The 23,257-nt window shown below is 39.3% G+C and overlaps 1 protein-coding gene and 1 long non-coding RNA gene across 6 annotated transcripts in view; one reads left to right on the forward strand and one right to left on the reverse strand.

The window, feature by feature from the left end:
• Positions 1–23,257, forward strand: part of LOC140326377 (uncharacterized) — a 146,651-nt gene that overhangs the window by 87,408 nt on the left and 35,986 nt on the right. The window lies entirely within an intron of this gene.
• SH3GL1 (SH3 domain containing GRB2 like 1, endophilin A2) overlaps positions 1–23,257 on the reverse strand; it is a 111,550-nt gene that overhangs the window by 26,844 nt on the left and 61,449 nt on the right. For all 3 annotated transcript variants that reach the window (XM_072404910.1, XM_072404908.1, XM_072404909.1), the window contains 3 exons: positions 18,027–18,160; positions 8,263–8,421; positions 1,537–1,765 (listed from right to left, as the gene is read on the reverse strand). In XM_072404910.1, the coding sequence (XP_072261011.1) occupies positions 1,537–1,765; positions 8,263–8,421; positions 18,027–18,160 (522 nt within the window). The remainder of the gene's footprint in view (positions 1–1,536; positions 1,766–8,262; positions 8,422–18,026; positions 18,161–23,257) is intronic.

The raw sequence follows: 23,257 nt of genomic DNA on the forward strand, positions 1-23,257 counted from the left end.
GTGGATCCCTGCCAATAAATGGCCTGAGATGCTATGCCCAATACCATGTCATTAACACTACCAATCTGGGAGGGTCAAAAATGGAATCACAATATCTATCACCTCATGATCCCTTATTGCTTCTTTGGAATAATCTTCCCAGTTTGTGATGGACTGCAGTTTAACTAGTGGATCAACAAGGGCTTTTTTTGCATTTCTTGGATGACAGAGATATAGTTAGTGCGTCATATTTACAGAAAAAGTTCTTCCACCACTAACCGACTTTAGATACCTTCAATTAGGATAATTTATACAAAATAAAATTAAGGGTCTGACTCCTCCATTACAGAACACAGCCCTTTAAGGTCCTGTTGTTCTTTTTCTTTGGCAGGATCTCAGAAGCCTTGTTTGAACCCCTTAACCTTTTGAGCAGTAACCACAAGTGTGGTTCGAGAAAAAAAAAACAAAAAAAACAGCTCATAGCTTTAACCACATTCCGGGTAGCCTAAAAAATTAAAAATAAAGACTTACCTGGTCCCACAGGCATCCTCCAGCGTCCTGCTCGTCCAATCCCATCCTCTGGCTGCGTTCTCTTCCTTTGATCTGTCCCCCGGCGATTGCGCCGACAATCCCCAGGAGTTCCCGTATTTTGTATTGGATTCAATACAAAATACATTTTCATGAAAGACGATGTACCGCTTTTAGACTTATAAATCCAGACAGAAATTAACCACCCAGGAGGTTAAAAGCTTTTCTATTTGACTCAGTAGGAGGCGGCTCTTGGTATGGAATGAGAGGCTTAAGAATGGCAGGACACTGCATGCCTCCCTTCATCAGTATTCCTTAACACCTCATTCATAGACGCAAACTACCAAGTACTGATGCCCTGGTATATGGTGCCTATTTGGCTTCACAAAATAAATCCTAACATCACCCCTCTTTGCTATAGGGGTTGTGGCCAAATATTATGCTTGGTGGCATTGCCCTTGTGGCCATAGATTCTAGATGAGAATTTATAATCTCATTTATTCAGTCATGCAGATCAACCCAACCCACCAAAGCGATTTGAGAGTGCTCCAGGTTAATTTGATATATCTTCCTAGCAACTCGCATAACAATAGCTTGTTATTGGAAGGCCACCAACAAACGATGTTAGAACACGGTCTATATCCGACGGGTGCAAAATTCCCATTACTGCCACTCTGCCTTGACTCTGAATGGATCAAGACCTCCTATTATGCTGCTCCCCACCAGGGACTACAGGGAATAGAGTCCCTTTTCACTTCCTACCAACACTTTTTTTGGACAAGATAATCCCTGGGATCCTTCCTCATTCACTAAAAAAAATATACCCCCTTTCATGCACCATAGGTAAGCACATGTCGGTATTACTTCCTATTATCCTTTCTCTGAAACATCAGTGCATTCTTAACACGTATACTATCCACTCCCCACTTAGGCCTCTCCATATAATTACCTTCCGCCTTATTTGGAATTATTCAAAAGATCTACAATAAAGTAAAAAATACTTTCTGGTCTTGGTTACATCACTAATACCTGGTGCCTTGACTGAAGAGTTGCAAGAGATTCCTCCATTGGACTGTTCATTGTCAGCAAAGTCAAAGGTTTCCCTTGATTTAGGTTTATATTCTCTTTTGGGTCTGGAAGAGGCTTTACAAACTCTATTCTTTAATTTATCAGATATTTCATCCAGAATTTGAACAGCTTGTCTGTGATAATCTAGCTGCGCTTCCACCAAAGCTGACAGCTGTCCGACTTGCTCCACCTAGAGACAGAGAATAAGGCTAATTAAATTTTGCAAAAGAAAATTACAGAAGTAGCAACGCTAGGAGGCTTAGATTTAAAAAAAAAAAAAGAAAAAAAGCAATGTCGTACCTGACACATTAAAAAAAAAAAAAAATCTCTTTAGTAGGTGGCGTACAGCGGCATTCAATCCTTAAAGGCAAACATTGACGCTTCCTGTGTCAAAACATGACAAAACTATTGCAATTTTACCTGAAAGGATATCTTGATTTTGCTTTCACAATTTTAACTAGATGCTATGCCATATTTCCAAGTCTGGATTTTTAAAGTTGAACTAAAGTTTCACTTTACAAAATTACCAGGAAGGTGCTTATTGCATAAAAGGACAGGCGATGTCCCTTCTAAAATAACCCATTTTACCTGCCTGATCATGCCAGTAAAATAGCTAGTACAGCTTCCCTTGCATGTGCCAGGCATGAATGAACCCCATCCAGCCCGATTACTTCACCTCAAGGAATTAAAAAGATGGCTGCGCCCTGCGATGCAAGTTTCACTGGTGTATTTCCTCTTTAAATACATTTAAAAAAAGGACTCCCAAAGAAAAGATGACTTTTTTTAAATCCTGATACACAAAAACTCAGAATGGAAAGAGAGTGTACTTTCTTATTACATAATTCTGTAGTTCTCAGAGTACAGCCTATAAAAGTCTATCCGACTCACATGACAGTGAGTGTACAAAGTTAATAGCCCTGTGTTGTTCACACTTTTGGGAGACCTTTTTTTTCTCTGTGGTCTTGTTGGTGATAGGGGGCTCTTCGAATCCCTTACTAGTTCAAAATGGGGGGAAAAAAGGCCTGTAAATACTTTTTCACTCTCTTTATGATCAGGCTAAAGCCTCATACTGACGTCAGATTACTGTCATTGGAAACAATCTTTTGTGATAGTTTCCAGTGAGAGATGAGCGAATGTGCGCTGTACACACCCTATCTTTCTGTTCTATAAAGAGGGGAAAGAATTGACAAGTGAGTGGCACCCATATGTGCTCTTCTCCACAGAAAACCACAGTGGCTGTTTATCAAACTGCAGAGTGGATTGAAAAAAATGACATGGGGGGACCTCACCCGAGACATGTACAACCATTCCTCTCTGGTCAGACTTGTATATGAAGTTAAGGCTATTCAAGGTTTTCCCTGTAGATTTGTAGCTTCTCCTAATAAGTGTGGAATATTGCTGTAATTGTTTTTTTTTTGCCAATTTTTTTAGGTGTGTGAGAAAAGTGCAGACTGTCACTGTAACCTTTAAGTAAAAGATATTTTACTTTTTAACTTCAGAAGGCAACTTTCTGGGTGCAGACTTTGTCTCCATGTGAGATTTAATGGAGGTCTTCAATCAATGAAAGACAATATAGACATCTTTATTATCCTAATACATTTGAAAACTTTAGAAAATACCAATCCACTTGGAAGTGGATACTAGGGTTCTCTTTGCTAGAGATAAAACAGTGTTTTCATAACTTCAATTATCAGTTTTTGTGTCTATACCATTGGGGTACGAATTGCTAATGGCAGACACTTCCTATAATTGTCACTTCATTGGGGAACTTCATCATCACCAACTGAAAGCGAAGTCAGTGACGTGCGAACTAAAGGTGCGTACACACTTCCAATTTTTATCGTTCCAATCGAACGACGAACGATCGATTGGGCAAAAAATCGTTCGTAAAAAAGTAACCAACGACGCCGACGAACGAGGAAACTCGTTGGAAACGAACGACCGGACCGGCGGATCGGACGACGATCGTTGACCATCGTTCGTGTGTACGGTCGTTCGTTGATCGTCCATGGTCTGAGCATGCGTAATGAACGAACGTTCGTTCACTTTCCTGTCGTACACATAGTTCCTCTATCGTTCAAACGATCGTATCTATTGTGTGTACAATATCTACAAAGAGTTTAATGAAACCACTCATCCTGCCCCAAAGCTAAATAAAATTTGGGGAGGGGGTGGCTTTGCCCAGAAAGAGGAGAGCCAGAGGTATGAAATAACACATTTATTCAACATATTCCCCCGGAGACTGATGCACTTGGTACGTAGTTGCAGCTTTTTTAGACCGTTCAAATAAAAGTCCTTTGGTTGGGCCGCAAACCACCTCTAAGCAGTATCTTTGACTTCAGAAATGTACTCAAATCGTTGCCCCTTCAGGTGTTTCCTCAAATTCAGGAACAGATAATAGTCCGAAGGGGCTAATGACCCTAATGAGCCTAATGGGCACCATTCATAATGCCTCCTCAACTATGATACGCACAAAAGGTGGGAAAGAAATCACAAAGCCACAAGTAGTCATTGACTACAATAACACCATGAGGTGTGTCAACAGAGCTGACCAAGCGATGACATTCTACCCAGTAATGAGGAAACAACAAAAAAAATACTACAAGAAGATCTTCGGGCATTTTGTTAAGCAATGCCTATGTAATGCCTACATTCCGTACAAAAAAAAAAGGAAAAAAAAAGTGACAAGCCTGTGGTTTATTCTGACTTTATTTGGAATGTTTTAGAATGCATCTTTGTGAACCACCAACAACCATCAATCAACCCGGAAGGCCTGACTGGTCCTCACTTCATGATCAGTGCCATGTTTCAAAATTTATCATATCTGGGATGTTTTTTAGAGCAATATGAAGTGTCTAGTAATCTAGCAATAATATTACACCTTTGTTTGGAAAGATTCCAGTGTTTTTCATTTCATTACATTAGTGAATACATTTGTTATATTATTAATTTTTATCATTATTTTATACTTTATTTACTATACTGACATAATCAGACCGCCAGGGAGGTTAAAGAACCATGCAAGCACAGAAAAAATTCCTGTTGATCTGCCAGAAATTTTAGTCCTGGCCCTAACCAACTTTTTGACCACACGGCTAACAAAAAAAATTCTGAGTAGAACACTGCAATGTGGCATGTTCCAAGATGACAATGCCGGGATTTAATCAGGTTCAAATTGTGAATTCAAGGAGCACAGGGCATTGTGCAGCTCCTCACCTGATTAACTCATAACTATAAAAAACAGATCTCAAAAACAACCAGCCCTTTGGCTGCATGAATTACTACATACCCTCTTCTGGTCGTATGGACTAACTACAAGTCTTAGCACAATAGCAGCCCTCTTGGCTGTATAAGATAGGATATCCTTATTCCTCTCCTCCCTCCCGATTTTGTTTAGGATTAATAGATCTATACCTACTTGGTAAGTAGGGAGCTAACTACTTTGATTTAAATCTAAAATCTCTTTAACACTGATTATTATTTTTTGAAACCCCTAACTAGTTTTCATTTATATTTAGACTAGGTTCTCACTAAGCCCCTATTTAGGGTATATGAAACAAAAACCATATATATGAATATTAAAACTGGACCTAATCTACTAGGACAACATTCAAATAATCTTTTTGCTTTTGGTTTGGACATATCAAACTGGTAGGTACCCTAAATAGTATTTGTAATATCCATACCTTTATCTATATTTTTATTATTTTTTATTTTAGTTACATGGTTTCTACATTTCATTACTAACCCGACATTATATACCTAAAACAATTTTTTTTTTTCCACTAGCATGCAGCTTGAATACTGCTTTTTTTTACCCACCTACCTAGACTGCACTCCAACTAAATGTGAGTAAACTATTGCCCTTGTTATTAATTTGATTAAAATCACATCAATATGTTTTTTAAACATCAGATATGAAAGTTTAAAATGACATATTGATTGTTCAATTGAAGGTTCACCGTAGCTAACTGTGGAAATAAGTTCTAGACATCCGTATAAAAGAAGGATAATTATGTTATATTACAAAATAGATCTCAAACAAAACTTTAATATATAATAATCTTTGGCAATATATATGCTATATGTTTATATCTTGTATTTGTACAATATAGAAATCATACAACCTCTGCAAATTTATCCCCCTGAAGAAGCCTATAACAGGCAAAACGTGTTGGGAATCATGCGACCATAACAGGTCTCCCTCTTACCTTGTTTTCAATCTTTATATGTATTTTGTATGACATTCGAAGGAGTCTTATGTCTAAATTAAAGTATCCAAACCCTGTGACAATAACAGGCATTTGGATATTGAGCCTAAAATAAATAATATGTACCTTTGATGTATGTACTAATTGTATTTTGAAAAATACACACTTGATTTATTTTTGCACAAAAACCTCCTGAGCCTGAAACCTCTGTATTTCCGTTTCTTTCCCTTATACCTATACAATGAGCTTTAAGCTTAGAGAAAACGCAACCACAGCAACAACAAACCTATGCCCTAATCCAGTGGTGCCCAACCTTTTTTCATCTGGGGGTCTGTCCTGCCAGTTACAGTGGGCATCTAACCTCCTTTGTACCCCAAAATATCTGCTATGGATAGTTCCAGAGAAATGCAAGTCAGGTAAAAGATAGCCATGATAGGAGTATATGTTCTTACTGCTACATCTTCAGGTCCCTAAATTTCCCTGTTTCTGAGAAATTAGGGCTCACAAGGGTAAGTAGAGCCACATATGTGTGACAGAGTAGCATAGTACGATAGGTATAGTTTTTCTTATCTTATGATGGCACTGCAGCAAGAAGATTTTAGGGGGGATTAGCCCCTCATTTATCCTACATTTTAATATACCTTCAGCTCCCCTTTCAAGAAAAATTGGAGTTTAAAGATCATAACATTTATATGTGACAGGGCACAATGGTATTGTAGGAGTGAAAATTTTAGTGGTGGGGGGAAACCACAAGAGTCCCCCACTTATTCTACATTTCACTTTCTATACTGTTAAAAAGAAATTAGGGTTCACAGAAGGTAAGTGGTCAGCTATGTGTAAGAGGGTAGCACGGTATGACAGGTATATTTTTTCATATTTTCTGATGGCTCGGCAGTTGTCAGCATTTCTCTGTTCAAGAAAAATTGGGGTTCACAGAAGGCAAGTGGCCAACTATGTGTAACAAGCACCCCACCAGCTGCTTTAGTCCCTTGCACCACAGTGTCTGCAGACTTGATTCCAGATGGCAGTGAGCAGTACTGAGCGTATCCCTCTAGGCAAGTTACAATGGCATGAGGAAGTGGTAACCGCACCTCACTGCAAGTCAGAATGCAGCCTTGAGGTTTTGTGAACGAGCAAGTATATCTTTTGGGCACCACAGCACAGAGCGTATTGACCGTACGCTATTGCTCATTGCCATGAAAGTGGCAACTTGGGGTTTTTTATTAATATTATTAATAATAAACAGCATTTATATAGTGCCAACATATTATGCAGCACTGTACAATAAATAGTCCCCCTTTATGTGAAAATAGCCCTGGTATTAGGATGTAATTGTTGTGACCCTGTATTTGGCAACTTAGGTTTAAGGAGCAGAAATTTGGTTCAGTAGCAGCTCTCAGTGTTCCGTGTGTACCCTGAATTCCTAAATTTCACATTACTTTTGACAATCGCTGCAGGAGATGTGAAGATTTATGTATAGAGGTAATAACAGCTGCATGCACACAGAGACAGCTGCTGCTGCACGAGGGGTGGGATTATCTCTCAGTTCAAGGTGGGTAGGGAGCAGCCACAGCTGTTTGCAGAGGTCTATGGTACACACTCGCAGACACAACTGATTGTGCCGTCATTGTATGAGCCCAATCAGCTGGTAGGACACATTCTGTAGGTAGGATTATCTCATGCCACTTCCCCTCTCCCACAAGACAACGAGTAGAGAGGGAATGAGAAGAGGGCCCAATGTGGCAGCTCCACGGGCCATAGGTTGGGCATCCTTGCCCTAATTAAAGCTAAATGAAGTATGAATGCTGAAATAAATATTAGAGTGGGTGACTTTTTTGGACAGGCAGTGTATCAAACCAGCTATGTTTGTATCCTAATGAAGCTTGCTTTCTTCCCTAAATGGCCAAAAATTCTTCCAATCTTTATATTTCACAAAAATCCCAAATAAACACACCATCTTTAATATTATGAATACAGTCATGGAATTGTGCAGATACCTAAATAGAGTCATGTAAATATTCAATTTTCAAATAAACCTCTTAGAACACATTACATGGATTTCTAATTAGTGCCACCCTGAAATATCTACATTTTGATGGCTACTTCAGGCAGGATATTGTGCCATGTAACAAAGTTCAAATAATCTTTAACTGTTTTTTAGGATAGGATTGTTGACTGTACTAATTGAGAATTTTTAGTATGCAGTAGAAGATTTGGTATAAGAATGTGCAGCTGACAAAACTGCAACAACTGTGTGATAATATCATGTCAATATGGTCAAAAATCACTGTAATGTGTTACTAGCTGGCAGTTCGAAAGGCAAAAAATCCCAACCCAGTAATAGGAAGGTGTTCTAAAGTGGTTATTGAGTGTATATGTTAAACATTCTAAATTTATGCTTAGGGTTTATATACACTTATATGTGAGAAAGGTTACAATAAAAAAAATTCATATGAATGCCAAGCATAATACTCACATCAGTATCCAGAAGGTTGAGCATGCTTATCTCTGCAACATCTTTATACTCAATGAACTTTTCCCAAGCTTGTCTCAGTTCCTCATCTGGTATTTTCCCTTGACGCTTTTTTTTGTAGTCATAATCCAACCTGCGACCTTCAAGTTTCTTCAAGTGATGCTTAAAAAAAAGGAACCAATTTCATATTTAAAGAGGGTTTTTTTTTTTTGTTTTTAAAAATCTGATTTTATTTTCAGTGAAAATTGTGTATCTACTAGTTTATAAAGGTCATCGCTTAAAGCACAAATATTTATTCCTGTTCTTAGGCCAACTAATGCATGCAGTCAGTCTCTAAAGAAGTAATTTTCATTTTACATTCAACACCCTAATCACTGTTGAACCTTACCCCATGTGCTGAGAAAACCTGAAGAATGTGTAGCTAGTTGTGAAAAATCATCTTAATCCTGGGTTAGGGAGAATGACATTCTACTTTGCATTATTCTTTATGATCTTTGACATTTTAAAGTGAAACACATCCACTCCTTTGCAAATGTGACTAAACAACTCACCACTGAAACATCAGAGTCATGTTGCTGTTGGAGGTAAAACAAAACTTATTTTTTTACACCCAGAGTTTTTAAGCCAGGTCTTTATTCATGGGCTCCAAGTGTTAGTCCTCTCCAGTGCCCAAAGGCTTCTTCCACTTCAAACTTTCTTTTCACAACATACAAAATCATTCCCATCTGTGACATATCTGAACTAAAAGATGTGTAAAAAAAAAAACAAAAAACAAAAATTTTTGCCTGCAATCACTTTCCAAATACTAGAAAGAGTATATACCTATACTTACCTTTCTTAAAGGGGAGAAAACTGTACCAGAACAATCTGCAGCCTTTCCTCAACCAAGGCTTTTTAATGCTCCATAAGCAGCAACCTATTAGACACAGAGGCATTCACAGGATTCTGTGGTAATCCTTATTACACCTAGATTGCTGATAAGCAGCAGCCTTAAGCTACATACACACTTCCAATTATTATCGTTGGAAAACGAACGACGAACGTTCATGCACGATATATATGAACGATCGTATAGCACCGATCCTGCACATAGAGTTAACGACACGATCGTTCGTAGATATTGTACACACAATAGATACGATCGTTTGAGCGATAGAGGAACTATGTGCACGACAGGAAAGTGAACGGACGTTCGTTCATCACGCATGCTCTGAACATGGACGATCGACGAACGACCGTACACACGAACGATGTTCAACGATCGTCGTCCAATCCGATCCGTCGGTCCGGTCGTTCGTTTCCAGCGACTTTCCTCGTTCGTCGGCGTCGTTGGTTACTTTTTTACGAACGATTTTTTGCCCAATCGATCGTTCGTCGTTCGATTGGAACGATAAAAATTGGAAGTGTGTACGTACCTTTAGTTAGGCTAGGTACACACACTCAATAATGGCCCTTAGGCTGAGACTGAAGACTGAAGACTGAACAAGCATTGTTCTGCTCTATGCAGAGGGGAGAACGATAGAGCGGCACTCCGCTGCCCTCTCTCCCCTTCACTTCCATTTTGATTGTTCGTTGATCCGCCAAGACAGATCCATGAATGACGAGGCTATACACACGCCAAATTCTCGTCTGATATCAGCCTTGAGGCGCTTATCAGACGAGAGTCATCTCAGTGTACCGGGTAATAACCACAAATGGCCATCCATGAATGTAAATGCAAGATCTAGTCCATTAGGCACTGTTTGGGAAAATATAAAAGAAGCAAATGGGCCACACAAAAAAGTCTGTTCTATGGTGGGTGAATCCTCGCTGTGTTTTAAGCTTTTGTATCTTTTTGATGAAAATTATACTTGGAAAAAATTATAAACAATATACAAAGAATAATGAAAGTAAATGCTGTGGGAGTCCCATGCCGCTTGACCTTGTGAAGAATATAAGGATAATGCATCGGACATTGCTGTAAAATAAAAGAGTAAACAAAGGCATATTGAGTAATTTTGTCAATGTTTTGCTTTTTTTGATTGTTGGAGCTCTGTGGGAAGCTTTATCCAGACTATTTGTTTAGTGTCCTTTAGTTTACGGACAAAAAGCAGAACAATCATGGTGAACAAGACAATGACAGAGACTGAGGCCAAAAATGTTTCCGGATTAGTCTCCAACGTGGCACTTAAAAGATATTATAATTTCATTATCGTAATATCAAGCTCCCTGGGAACCTTTCCCCAAATAATCATTTTCATTTGGAATTTACACTAATAGCCTCCACTACTAAAGTCTCAACCTTTATTAGGAATAATTTTGAGCCACCAATTTGAACTCACCTTTAACAATTTCCCTGAGAAAGCCCATCTGGCAAACGCGTAGAAATCAAACGTACATCAATTTCATACTGAATGAATTTCTAATAACTGGAATCAATAAGATTGTTATGAATACTCTTGTAATTACTTTGAGACTAATGGATCTCTGTTAGAACAGTACTTTGCACTATCTGTGCAATAAATGTTTCCTACATTCACTGGGTTGGCCATAAACCCTATTCTTTTCTCTTGTCTCTATTATATACAAGTAATATACAAGCCTTAATGCACTTAACAAAGCATATAACACCAGTGGATTAGTATCTACCTGGGAAAATGTGTCATTATTGATGTAAAGTCAGTGCCATAAAAATCTAAATCTAGATGGTGCAGGAAACGTTGTCCAACGGACCCACAAAAGTAAGAAATGAACAAAACTATACCAGACAGAACCAAGGGATAAACTGAAAACAAACCGCTAATAGAAGGACAAGAAAAAAAGGATAGGACTTGTTCATAGTGAGGGAAAAGAACCTCCCCCCAACTGATTCTCCCTTCTGCACAACAAAAAAATCATACAGCACTTAGGAACAAGTTCTCCAGTTGGTAAAATCGTGAGAATAGGAAATTAGAGAGAAGTCCCAAGGGGCCCAGGTCTCTTGTCCAAGCAATCAAAGGCGGGCAAGTTAGTTGTTCCATAAGTTGCAAATCTATAATTCCAGTGTATAAGGCAAGAATTGTTATGAGAGGAGAGGTCTGTTACAAACACCCTCTCAGCCCACACCCTTGGTATAAGGCATCTCGAACAGTATTGTTGCAAATAAACTCAGGAGCTTGGGTAACAGACATCTTGATCAAAGCAATATAGCCAAAGAAACACACTAGAAGGGTCTACTTTGCAAATAAATGGGTGCAAAGAATTAAGAGGCTGCATAAGATTTGGAGCCAAGTTAATAGGAAGTGCCTCGGTTTTAGTGGGGTTCATCATCATCTGCATACAGTACTATGGTAAATGTTTTGGATTTAATGCGAACCCTAAAAAACAAATCAGGATGTAAGACAGATTACAGCAGCCAGATATACATACATAGGGCGATAAGTAAGGGGATAATGGGCAACCTTCTGGAGCCATTACGGATAGTGAATGCAGTGAAGTTGGCATGAGAGAGTTTAACTTCTGCTGTGGGTGGGAGTATAGAGCAGAGACTGGGTCCAGGAAGGGTTCCTCAGTTCCCTCCTATTGCAAAGTTTGCTTTAGAAAGGCCAGCTAAGCTAGTCAAAAGATTTAGGCAGAAAACTAAAGCTCCCATCTTGAGTTTATTGAGTGCAGCAATATTATCAATTGTTTATAAAAAAAAAAACCTCCTTGTGAGCTTCCAAAATCTGCTGACAGTATTATGGGTGCATGATCATACTAACTATTAGGCAGATATCAGTAAGGTAGGTTCCTGCTCCAGTATGTTTGTTGTGAACTGAGAAGGTGGGGTATTGTTTATTGAAAGGATGGTGAAGACCTATTGCATCAAAAAGTTTAAATCTATGAAATAGCTCACAACAGCTAGCTGAGATGCAAGAGACAGGTCATGTTGGCTGGATCTGTACAGTTTGTGAGGTAACTTCAAATCTCCTGCTACCACTAAATTTTACGCAATAGAGACATCACCCAAGAAAGACATGTTCTAGAAACTGATTTGTGAGGATTTAGGGGCGTAGATAATAAACAAAACAAATTCTACCACCCCCAGCCATCCTTTTATTATGTAGAGCCCATCTAGGTCTATGTGACATTTGGTAGGCGTGAAATAGGTGTGAACATGGGGTATGGCCACCTCCAGCTCAGATCAAGATGTGTTTTATTTCTAGAAAACGAAGTCAGCCTATTACCGCTTGAGCTACTGCAAAAAAGAGTTAGCATTTGGCATTTTATAGGCATAGGAAAAACCTAGTTATAGGAGGATTGAAAGAGACTGTAGCTAGGTAGCCTACCGTGTATCATCGCTTCAGAGATTACCAATTCAACACAATAAAGACACCAGGAAGTAGGAAACATTGACCAGCAACCATTAACACAAGTGTGTGTGTGGGGGGGGGGGGGGGGGGGGGAGAGACAACCAAGAGGAAAGGACATAATTACAGAGACGAGAAGAACATAAAAATCCCTGAAAGTAAATAGTATCTAACACAAATCAGAAAGGAACCTCCACCATGCTCAAAGACCTACAATGACCAAAAAGAACAGGAACCGGGTACCGGTAATACTGGGCACAGGGCCAGCTTCATTAGGCACCTCAAAGCGTTAAACCACAGTCTAATCACCCTTTAGTACCAGGGAGCCAAGCCTATAAAGTCCGCCTATACCCCTCCCCCACCAAATGTTAGACAACTATGGAAAAATACAAGGCTTTACCAACTTTACAAGTTATATTACTGTAAATGACAAACAGATGACCAAGGTAGTACTCAGGCAAGAAAACTCATCAAGTAATCCAATATCCATGTCTTACAAATAGGATGCCAATCTGGAAAAGGCATCCAATCCTTACTTTTTCCAGAACTGGGAGATTATGATTCAAACTTTCAGGGCAAGCTCCAACAAACAGCTTGCAAGCTTGAGTTGTTCGATATATAAAAAAATATGGAACAAATTTCCCATGATGTAGGCAAATTCAACTTGTCTGACTCCACAGTCATAAAGAGGTGCCATTGAAGGAGAATCCCCAATTGGGCTGGCGAGGGCCGAGACGTTGGCGATGTTTCTGTGTATGGACCACTTGCCAATCAGAAGCTGGAGCCTTGAAAACTGGTAGAGGGCAAGAAATTCCAAGGGCTGAGCAGAAATGAGATAAATCTTTCAGATGTCCCTTCCCTGCGAGCAATGAGACTAAAAGGGAAGCCCCAACAATAAGGAACAGAGGCATCTCTCAATAGAGTAAGTAATGGATGTAAGGCACTTGGTTGTTGAGTAATGCTGGAGACATCTGGGAACAATGAAGCAGTAGTGCTATCAAACTCTATGGCAATAAGTGTAACTGAAAACTAGCAAACACATTATGTAACCAGGGGGAACACGTTTGTCTCCTTTCTGGTGGATCAGTCTGGCCAGAAGCATTACCCAGTGGAGACTATCGTGGCCTCCTTAAAAAGTATGTAATAATTATATAAAAATTACTTGTGTCTATATGCTATTCCCCAGGCGCAGTGGCACTGTCCTCTAAGAACGAAGCCACTCACTCCTAACTTTCTGCATCCAGTAGTTAATCAAGCAAGATAGTGAAGCATTGGATGCTCCACTCACATTACTGGAACCACAACTGGGGGGGGGGGGGGTTCGCTCCATTCCCAGTGATGAGATGCCAAGCCCAGACAGTTTCATATTGTACTAATACAAGAAATTCTTAGATATCTTTAGCCTGCAGTGAACCAATATGCATTTGCATATGTTATCCTTATTGTATCCAACCTTATTAGTTCGCTGGTTAACCTCCTTACAGTTGATGGACTATGGGGCACTAACGTCAAAATCAATTACTCAAATCAGAGGTATTGAATGTCTCTTTATGACCACACCTTCTGGAATTGCTTTCACTCTCCTACTCTTTTAAATGGGGAGTGAGGGGTAAATACTTAGGAAGCTTTATTCCTGGAGACCTATCCAGGTCTTATGGGCTAAATTTTTTCCTCTGGTCTCTGGAGAGTTCAAAAGAGGAACTTCTCCTAATTTAACTTTCAAATTAATATTCTGAATGGCGCTGCAATTGGCCTATTTTTGAAGACATTACTACCTGGGGGCAATTTTTCTACAACATGGACACCATTTTAAAGTCTCTATGTAGAAAAGATGTAGCTGGCTCTGAGGACTGCAGGGAAAAACAAGCTGTGCATTTAAGAGAAAGCTCCACAGGAGCGCCATCTTGGCCTGCTACTGAAGATCAAGAAGCATTGGATAATAGATTTTTCTGCCAAACCCTGTACTATGAGGGATGATGTGGCATCGGTGTCCCTCTGCTGCTTCTGTCTGCCCATCATGAAGCAGAGTCGCCCTAAATAACAGCTGTAAAAGTGCAAGCCAGAGCGGGAGCTGATTCACTACACATCTGTTCTAAGCACCATCCTGACCATGCCCCCCTTAGGTCTTTTTCATATGGAATAAGTAGTCTCTAGGTTGGTTATTTTAGAGGGGGGCGCTAGATACTGGTTTGTTGTCTTTAATCTTTGCGAGATTATATTAAAACAACAGAGGAAAAAAAATATCAAAATGAACCAAAGGGGGAAGAACACTTGAGATTACAACAATTACATAGTTAGTTTGAAATACATAAAAAAGAGAAGTCCATCAAGCTCAAACACTAGGTAAATAAACATATCCCAGATAAAAGAACCTATAGAAATAGTTAATCCAAAGGAAGGCAAAAAAAACCTAGTACAATTTTCTAATAAATTCCTTACTGTGAGGCAATCGGATGTTCCTGAATCAACAGTCATTGTTGTCTTTACTTTAAAACTTTATTACCCCGGTAAATTATGTGTTTCTAGAAAAGAATCCAGCTGTTTCTTAAAGCAATCTCTAGTTTTTGTATTACTTGCTGAAACTAATTTCTGAGAGAGCCGATTTCACATTTTCATTACATTTCTTTTCCTTCAGACGCAAATCGTGCCCTTTGCTCTTTGTAATGACATTAAAGTGAGAAATTTGGAGTCCTCAATATGGACCATTTATACATTTATATAGGGTGATCATTTCTCACTTGAGAAGAGACATTTAAGGAAGATTAAATTAAGTTCAGCTACATTCTCCTCATAGCGGAGCTCCTCCACGGTGCCAAAAACGGGACTGCATATTCCAGATGAGGTCTATCCAATGCTTTGTACAGGGGCAGGATTATGTCTCCATCTCTGCAGTCTCTTTTAAAACAAGAAAAGTACTTTGCTTGCTTTGGATATCGAAGCTTGGCATTGTGTACTATTATTAAGTTAATGATTTGCCAAAACCCCCAGATCCTTTTCCATTTTTGACTCCTCCTAAGATATTCCCCCTAGACAGTATGAAGCATGCATGTTGTAATCCCCCAAGTGCATAACTTTACATTTATCAATATTAAATGTCATTTGCCACTTGGCTGTCCAATCAAACAGTACATCAATGTCTGCTTGTAGATTAGACACTCTGTATAGACTTAATGCCATTACATAGTTTGGTGTCACCTGCAAATACAGAAATGGTCATTTTAATTGTATTTAATGGGTTTGACATTTAATTTAATTGATATTGTAATGATTTTTTTCTGCAACAATCATTACAAAATGAAGAATTCTTTTTCTTCAATCCACACACACACATTGTAGGTTCACCTCATATAACAATGTAAAATATCACATAACATTTATTCAATCAAACGTCTTCTCCACAATAAAACCTTTTTTATTCTTAATATCCATTTTTTCTTCATTGAATTTTTTATTATATCAATTTTTACCTAATACATATTTTCTAGCCCCACTGTACAAAGAATATTTGTCTCTACTTATTTATATTACCCCTTTTAAATCCCAAAAATTGTCCCCTTTCCCCTTTTCTTTCTTTCCACCTACGCGATAGGCTTATGAGGGGCACAACAGGGGCAACTACAATGCTGGTGTTTAGGTATGACGGGAGATGCCGGCTTCTGCCTGACACGCCTGTTTACTTCTGCCCCTCAATATGACCGCGGTCAAAATCATCGCAAAACAACCGGTCTGTCAGTTTAGACTGGGTACACTGTGATGATCTGAGCTGCCGTGAGTGGATGGGGGATGGAAGAAGACTGAGTGTGTGCTTTGTGGAAAAGGGACATGTGAAATGCCATTACAGCCTATTAGAGGCAGGCCACTCAGGTCTATCCATTGCTAAGTATTCCAACCTTATTGTAATACTACAAATTGAATTAGATTTATCAATGTTTTTTCCTAGTATTTTACATTGGAACAATTGTGCAAAAAAACTCTTGAAATGTTTAATATTCATGAACACACAGTTTCCCTACTGACAAAATGACCCTACTCATGCAACCCATAAGTACTAAGGCAGTATCATTTTTCATGGTTACTTACTATCAGTATTATGTTTTTTACTACCTATATATGTATTATCTCATAAGTATATAAATGTTTATGTTTTGTATTGATACATATGTTCTTCAATAAGATATATTGTATTCCTCATATTTATTGTTTTTTCTTGAATGTCTCTCTCCCCCACTGATATTCAGCCTTACCTCACACTCCCCTGAGAAAGCCCAAGCAGGCACCCAAGTAGGCGCTGGAAATATCAAACACCTCTGCATGAGATTACAGACTCTCAACACGAGTTAGGATAACTCTGTTTAGAATTAAGTCTCAAAAAACCCCATGTATCCTTAAGGGGCTGAGACTATCGAAAACCTTTTGTTATATTTGTTTAAGCTACACCACTACTGTGGATTTGTTTGAAATTAGTTTTGTTAATAGACGTTTGCCAAAAAAAACTTCTAATTTTTTTGACTGCACATACAAATTAAGGGGTTCACCAAGCTATATTTTTTTTAATTTAGCTCCCAGAGAGCAACCAATAGATAACCTCAGCAGTTCACAAAACATACATGTAAGAGATCGGGGAAAAAAAGGGAAAAAAAGAAGAGTAAAAAAGAAAAGAAAGATTATAAACTCTAGTTCAATATCTGGTAGCCAACAAGTGTAAGCCATACTGGTCGCTACCTCAAAAACAAAGGGACAGGCTCTGAGGGTCTAATTTGGCAATGCAGTTAGGAACCAGATACTAGCTTAAAATTTTGTAATTCACCTCCACTATAGAGGCATTAACGAAAACTTTCGACCATATATAGGCAGACTTCTGCCAATCTGCAACTTCTGGTTCATTGTCTAATACAAAATTACAAATTTTTTAAGAATAAAACATAACTTTTAGGGCCACTCGTGGTTTAGTAATTAGTAGTATTTTCAAATGTAACACTTTTTCAAGAAATGTTGCAACTTTCAATAATTAAGAGATTTGCAATAGGAGACTCTCTTGTTATTTCTTTATTGAAAGTTGTTCTCTGTATGAAGGCATTTAGCATGTATGAGCTGAATTGTTATGTTAATGTGACTAACAAAATACAAAACCATTTACATCTGTTCCTACCATAGAAAAATCCTATAGTTGAAGATCGATAAAATTTAAAAAGCACAATCCATAATAGGATAACAATTACTTTATCTGTGTTTCCCAGAAAAACTTTGCATATACATTTTTACATTCTCCAGAATTAAACCATATCTTTAATTGAGTTGTGGTAAATGAACTTTGTCAGACTCAATATGTGCAAAATATCACAATTTATTGTTTCACAAAACAAAAAATGTTAATGAATGAAATGTTTTTCAGGGAACCTCAAGACTCCAGTATAATAAGCATTTAAGCACAAGACTATGAAAAGAAGCTGGTTAACTAACCTGTATTTCCTTCAGGTCCTTATCACACATATTCTGAAGAGGATCTAGAAAATTTTGTTTGACTTCTATATCCAGAGAATCTTTTACTTCTGCTAATCTCTTCATAGACTCCCCAGCATCCAGCAATGCATCACCTTGAAAGAAAATGATATTTTACAGGCACATGTTCCTTCTATGTACCAATAAAATTTTAAAGAGGATAAAAGACAAAATTGTTTTGGTAAAAGACAAATTTCAGTGCTGTGACTTGACCCTGAACCAAAAATGTGCTTTTAGAATTCACTGTTAAGTGCTTTTCTGAGTTTGACGAGGGAAACCAATACATAAACCTAAAGCAGTGGGTAGCAATGCTATCTGCAGTAGTAGAAGTAGACAGTGGACAAAAACAGTGGGCAGATCCATCCAGTGATTTAACCCAATGACTGTCAGAAAGTAAGTTCATAGTAAACAGTACAAAAAAAGGTTGTACCTAAATATAAGGTGGCTTAACTCAACAACAAAGGCTTAAAACCAAACCCCAAAACCAGGGCGATGGACTCAAATTTGTTAATACAGCTACCACTATTTTTGTGTAGACAGAGAAACAATACGGAATGGCAAAAGACCCAAAACTCACTTTGGCTGGCATCTTAAACATAATGGTAAAAAAAGACTGATATAGTCTACCTAATCGAACTACAATTATGAGAAAAAGAAAGCCCTCTTACAATGCTGAGGCTTTGCATATCAGGACTTGGGGGTAAAAATCTGGTCTTAAAATTATGTTATTACAACCTCAGATGAACAACAAATAACATATTAAACATTGTATGCCTTTACTATTGCCGGTCTGGTGCATTTAGGCAAATGTTAACACAATAGGGCTGATTTACCAAAGGCAGCAATAGTGCTCGTCTATACGCGAACCCCATCCTGGAATTTTAAAAAAGGACTAATGACTGCCGATAATACGCCTATAATGAGCAAACTAACTCAGTATTTATTACTCAAGCCAGAAGTGTGTTTCTCTCTGTGCTGAGAGTAGTATCTACAGATACTTTAGAAAGATTAAGTCCTTTTGAACAATTTTGGGAGGAGCAGATTTTAGGTAAGCGATGTACTAAGGATTTGCTCCACTTACTAATAATATGCTGCTCTCCCCACAACAGGCTTGTACATGCATATGTATCCTGTTAGTATCGGAGACTCTTTTTTTTGTCTTCGTATCTTTTGTGGTTCATGTTGGCTTTCATTTCAATATTCAGCTGCTGGTAAAGTATGAAATGTTTACATTATTTTACAATTCTATTTTCCCCTTTAACATTGCCTATTATGTATTTGATTTATTTCTTCCCATTTATGTTTTCTTGTCATTCCCACACATTTATGTATAGACGAGTTTACGTAGTTAGCACCCCTAGACATCTCCAACCCAGAGCCTTCCACTACATGGAAGGAGGTGAGAGACACTACTCCTATGGCCGCTTGACTCCTCTTCTCTGCTTGGTGCCTTTGACTTTAGCAACTCTACACAATGTTTGAACCTTAATCCCACCTCTCCTTGCACACATCAACACCTTTTTTTCCACGATCACGCCATAAAGGTACTCCCAAAAAAGCTGATGGCTTTCTTCCCAGGGACTTCTGCACAGTGGATCTAAAATAGCACAGACAGATTACTCAGCACTGCAACAAAAGCAGACCATTTACACTTACTAACAATACAGCTCAGCAAGCTTCCTCCTGTCCGACTGGCTATCAAGCTTCGTATTGATCGTTTTAATATGTATGTTCTTCCCAACTTCTTTACCTATTTTGCAGTCTCCCTATATGGCTCTCACACACATTAATCAATTCCTTACAAACAGGGGCCCTGTGAATGGTAGTGTAGTCTGATATGCTAGGTAAGGTATAAGGTAGGTTAGACACAAACGCAGACACATCAAACTTATTATTCCAAAAGTAATAGGGCAGACTTTTTTTTGGCTCATAAATTAGACGAAAATAAAAGTTTTGCACCTTCCCTTCAGCAATTAAGGATGAGCAGTACCCTGTTACTACAACACTTCTATTTGGGAAGGGTCATAGTGTGGTTATTCTTTGTGATTTCATTGATTCTATTTGGGAAGGGTCATAGTGTGGTTAATACCACACTATGACCCTTCCCAAATAGAATAAATATTAGGCTTATAATGGGCTTATCAAACTCACCTTTACAGTACAGTGCATCGAGTTCAGGTTCAATGTGGGCAACCCAGAAATATTTCTATATTTATATGCTGGGTGGGTAGAAATTGTAGGTGGGTGGAAGCCCCTGTATTGTAACCCACCACCCACAAACAGCCAGGTGGGTACTGAAAAGGGCGGGGTGGTGCTGGAGAGAACACTGGTGAGGATAGCTTATCATTTCAAATAGCACAATATCTTTCAGATATCCCTCTACCAACACTCTATGTGTCTGAATTGTAATCTCTTAATCGTCCTATATCTTCTGAAGAAATCTCATGGGTAATAGAGAGTATCTCTGATAACAAAGCACTGGGTCCTGATATTATATTACAGGCCATATATTTATTAACAAAGGGGAGGTAAAAAGAAAAAGACAGGCTTTTGCTAGCCTAATATGTGTATGTTGCTAAAGCGTTTGTGTCTATGTTTTTTGAAAACAGGACAATAGTAAGGAAATTTTGAATTAAAAGTGTATTACTTCATAGTTACATATTTCAATTCATATGAACTTTGCAAGTATAGAGGATAGCAGATCAAAAATAAAACATACATGTGAACAAGTGTTAATCAAAGACATAATAAATCAGTGTGCATCAAAGAGTTGTACTTAGGAAATCTAGGTGTCTCCGAAAATTACCCGACGCGATTCGCCAAATCAATGGCTTCCTCAGTGGATCAAGAGACTTGAGTAAATATAAACTATGGAGAATGGCATGTAATAAAGAGATTTGCTTAGTACAAATAGAATATAATCATAACCTAATGCATAGAAAAGTTACCCCCGCCCTGCCAACCCCTGACCCTGGCACAACAATCACACCAAACAGCTACAAAAAGACTGTTCATGCAGCTGAGCGTAAGTGGAGAAAATCTGGCCTCAGCGCTGACTTCATGAACTACAAAGCCAAGCTACAAAGCTTTGCCACAGAGCTCACTGTCACCAAGCAAAATTATTTCTCTGCAGTCATTTCCTCTCAAGATTCCAACACACGCAACCTCTTCTGAACAACTGGCTCCCTCCTAAACCCCACACCTGCTCCCCCCACAACATCCTTCTCCGCCCAGGACATTGCCACCTACTTTAGAGATAAAATAGACAAAATCTGACATGATATCTCTGCTCACCGAACCACTCCAACCATACCCACCCCTCCCACCTGTAAATCATCATTGGCCTCCCTCAGCCCTGTTACTGTGGACAAAGTCTCTTCTCTTCTCTCATCATATCCATCTACTACCTGTCCGCTTGACCCAATTACCTCTGATCTACTCCGTGCCAATTCCTCCACCCTGCCCTAACCGAACTATTCAACCTCTCTCTTTCTACTGGTAAATACCCCTCAGCTTTCAAACATGCCATAATTCTCCCTATCCTAAATAAACCCTCACTGGACCCTTCCCTACCCTCTAACTACTGTCCTATTTCCCTTCTCCCATATGTCTCCAAACTTTTTGAACGCCTTGTCTACAAAAGACTCACCCATTACCTGAGCACCAACTCTTTCCTTGACCCTCTCTGATCTGGCTTTCGAGCTGCCCATTGCACTGAAACAGCCCTTACTAAAGTGGCCAATGACCTCATGAGAGCTAAGTCCCAAGGCAACTTTTCCCTGCTTTTTCTGCTTGATCTTTCCTCTGCTTTTGACACTGTTGATCACCCCCTTCTAACACAAATCATGCGCTCCATTGGTATCAGTGACACTGCTCTCCCTTGGTTTGCTTCCTATCTGTCTGACCGCTCCTTTTAAGTTTCTTTCAATGGTACTTCCTCCTTGCCCACTCTCCTTCCTGTTGGTGTTTCCCAAGGGTCAGTCCTTGGACCCATTCTCTTTTCTCTGTACACCTCCTCTCTCGGTAGTCTCATATCCTCTTTTGGCTTACAGTACCATCTGTATGCTGATGACACTCAAATCTATCCGTCCACCCCTGACCTGTCTCCCTCAGTCCTGGAGAAGGTCTCATGCTGCCTGTCAGGCATCATGGATGTCTGACCAATTTTTGAAACTCAACCTGGATAAAACATAACTCATCATCATCCCCCTCTCAAATTCCAATTCTCCCCCTGACATATTTCTAACTGTTAACAACACTATTATTCGGCCCTTCACTCAGGCACGTTGTCTTGGTGTCACTTTGGTGACTCTGGCCTCTCATTTCCCCCCAAATATTCAGAATATTTCCAGATTTCCAAATTTTGCCCCTACTTGTCCCCTAAACCAACTCCTTGTACATGCTCTTATCTCTCACCTGGACTACTGTAACCTTCTCCTGAGGAGCTTTCATTTGACCTTAGAATCAAATTCAAGCTCCTGTGCTTTGCCTTCAAATCCCTCCACAGTTATTGTTCCATTTACATTTCTGACCTGGTAAAAAAGTAATCCCCCAGCCGCTTTCTCCGCTCCTCCAATGACCTACTAATGACTTCTTCACTCATAACCTCATCACACGCACGGATACAAGACTTCTCTAGAGCTGCCCCAACTCTCTGGAATAGTCTTCCTCATTCTATTCGGCTTGCTCCTACTTTCTGCACAATTAAAAGAGTACTCAAAACCCTTTTTTCCCACTTGCCTACCCATCTTCTTCTGTCTTTAACCACCTAGCCGTTAAGCCCGACCTTCGTACGGGCAAAAAAAAACGGCTAGGATGGTTAACCCTGAGATTTTTCCCATCCATACTTACCTGGTCCCCCTGTGCTCATCCAGCGTCGTTTTCGTATTCAAGCGTCGTCCTCCGTCCAGCGTCGTCCGTCAATCTCCCTCTCCAGCGTCGGGTGCCAGCAGGACCGGTAAGATGCCGGCCGGCTTCTTACCTGGTCCCGCTGATTGTCCCACGTCCTTCTCGTTCCAGCGCTGGGTGCCTTCTGAAACGAGAAGCCGTCCGGCGGAGGAAAAAAAAAACGGACGGCTCCTCCCTGCGTGCGTGATGACGTCGGCGCGTGTGCGGGAAATTCAAATAGAAACTCATTCATTCATTTTGTATTGGATTCAATACAAACTCCTGTATTCAATCCAATACAAAAT

Source organism: Pyxicephalus adspersus, chromosome 3 (assembly GCF_032062135.1).
Source record: "Pyxicephalus adspersus chromosome 3, UCB_Pads_2.0, whole genome shotgun sequence".
NCBI lineage: Eukaryota > Metazoa > Chordata > Amphibia > Anura > Pyxicephalidae > Pyxicephalus > Pyxicephalus adspersus.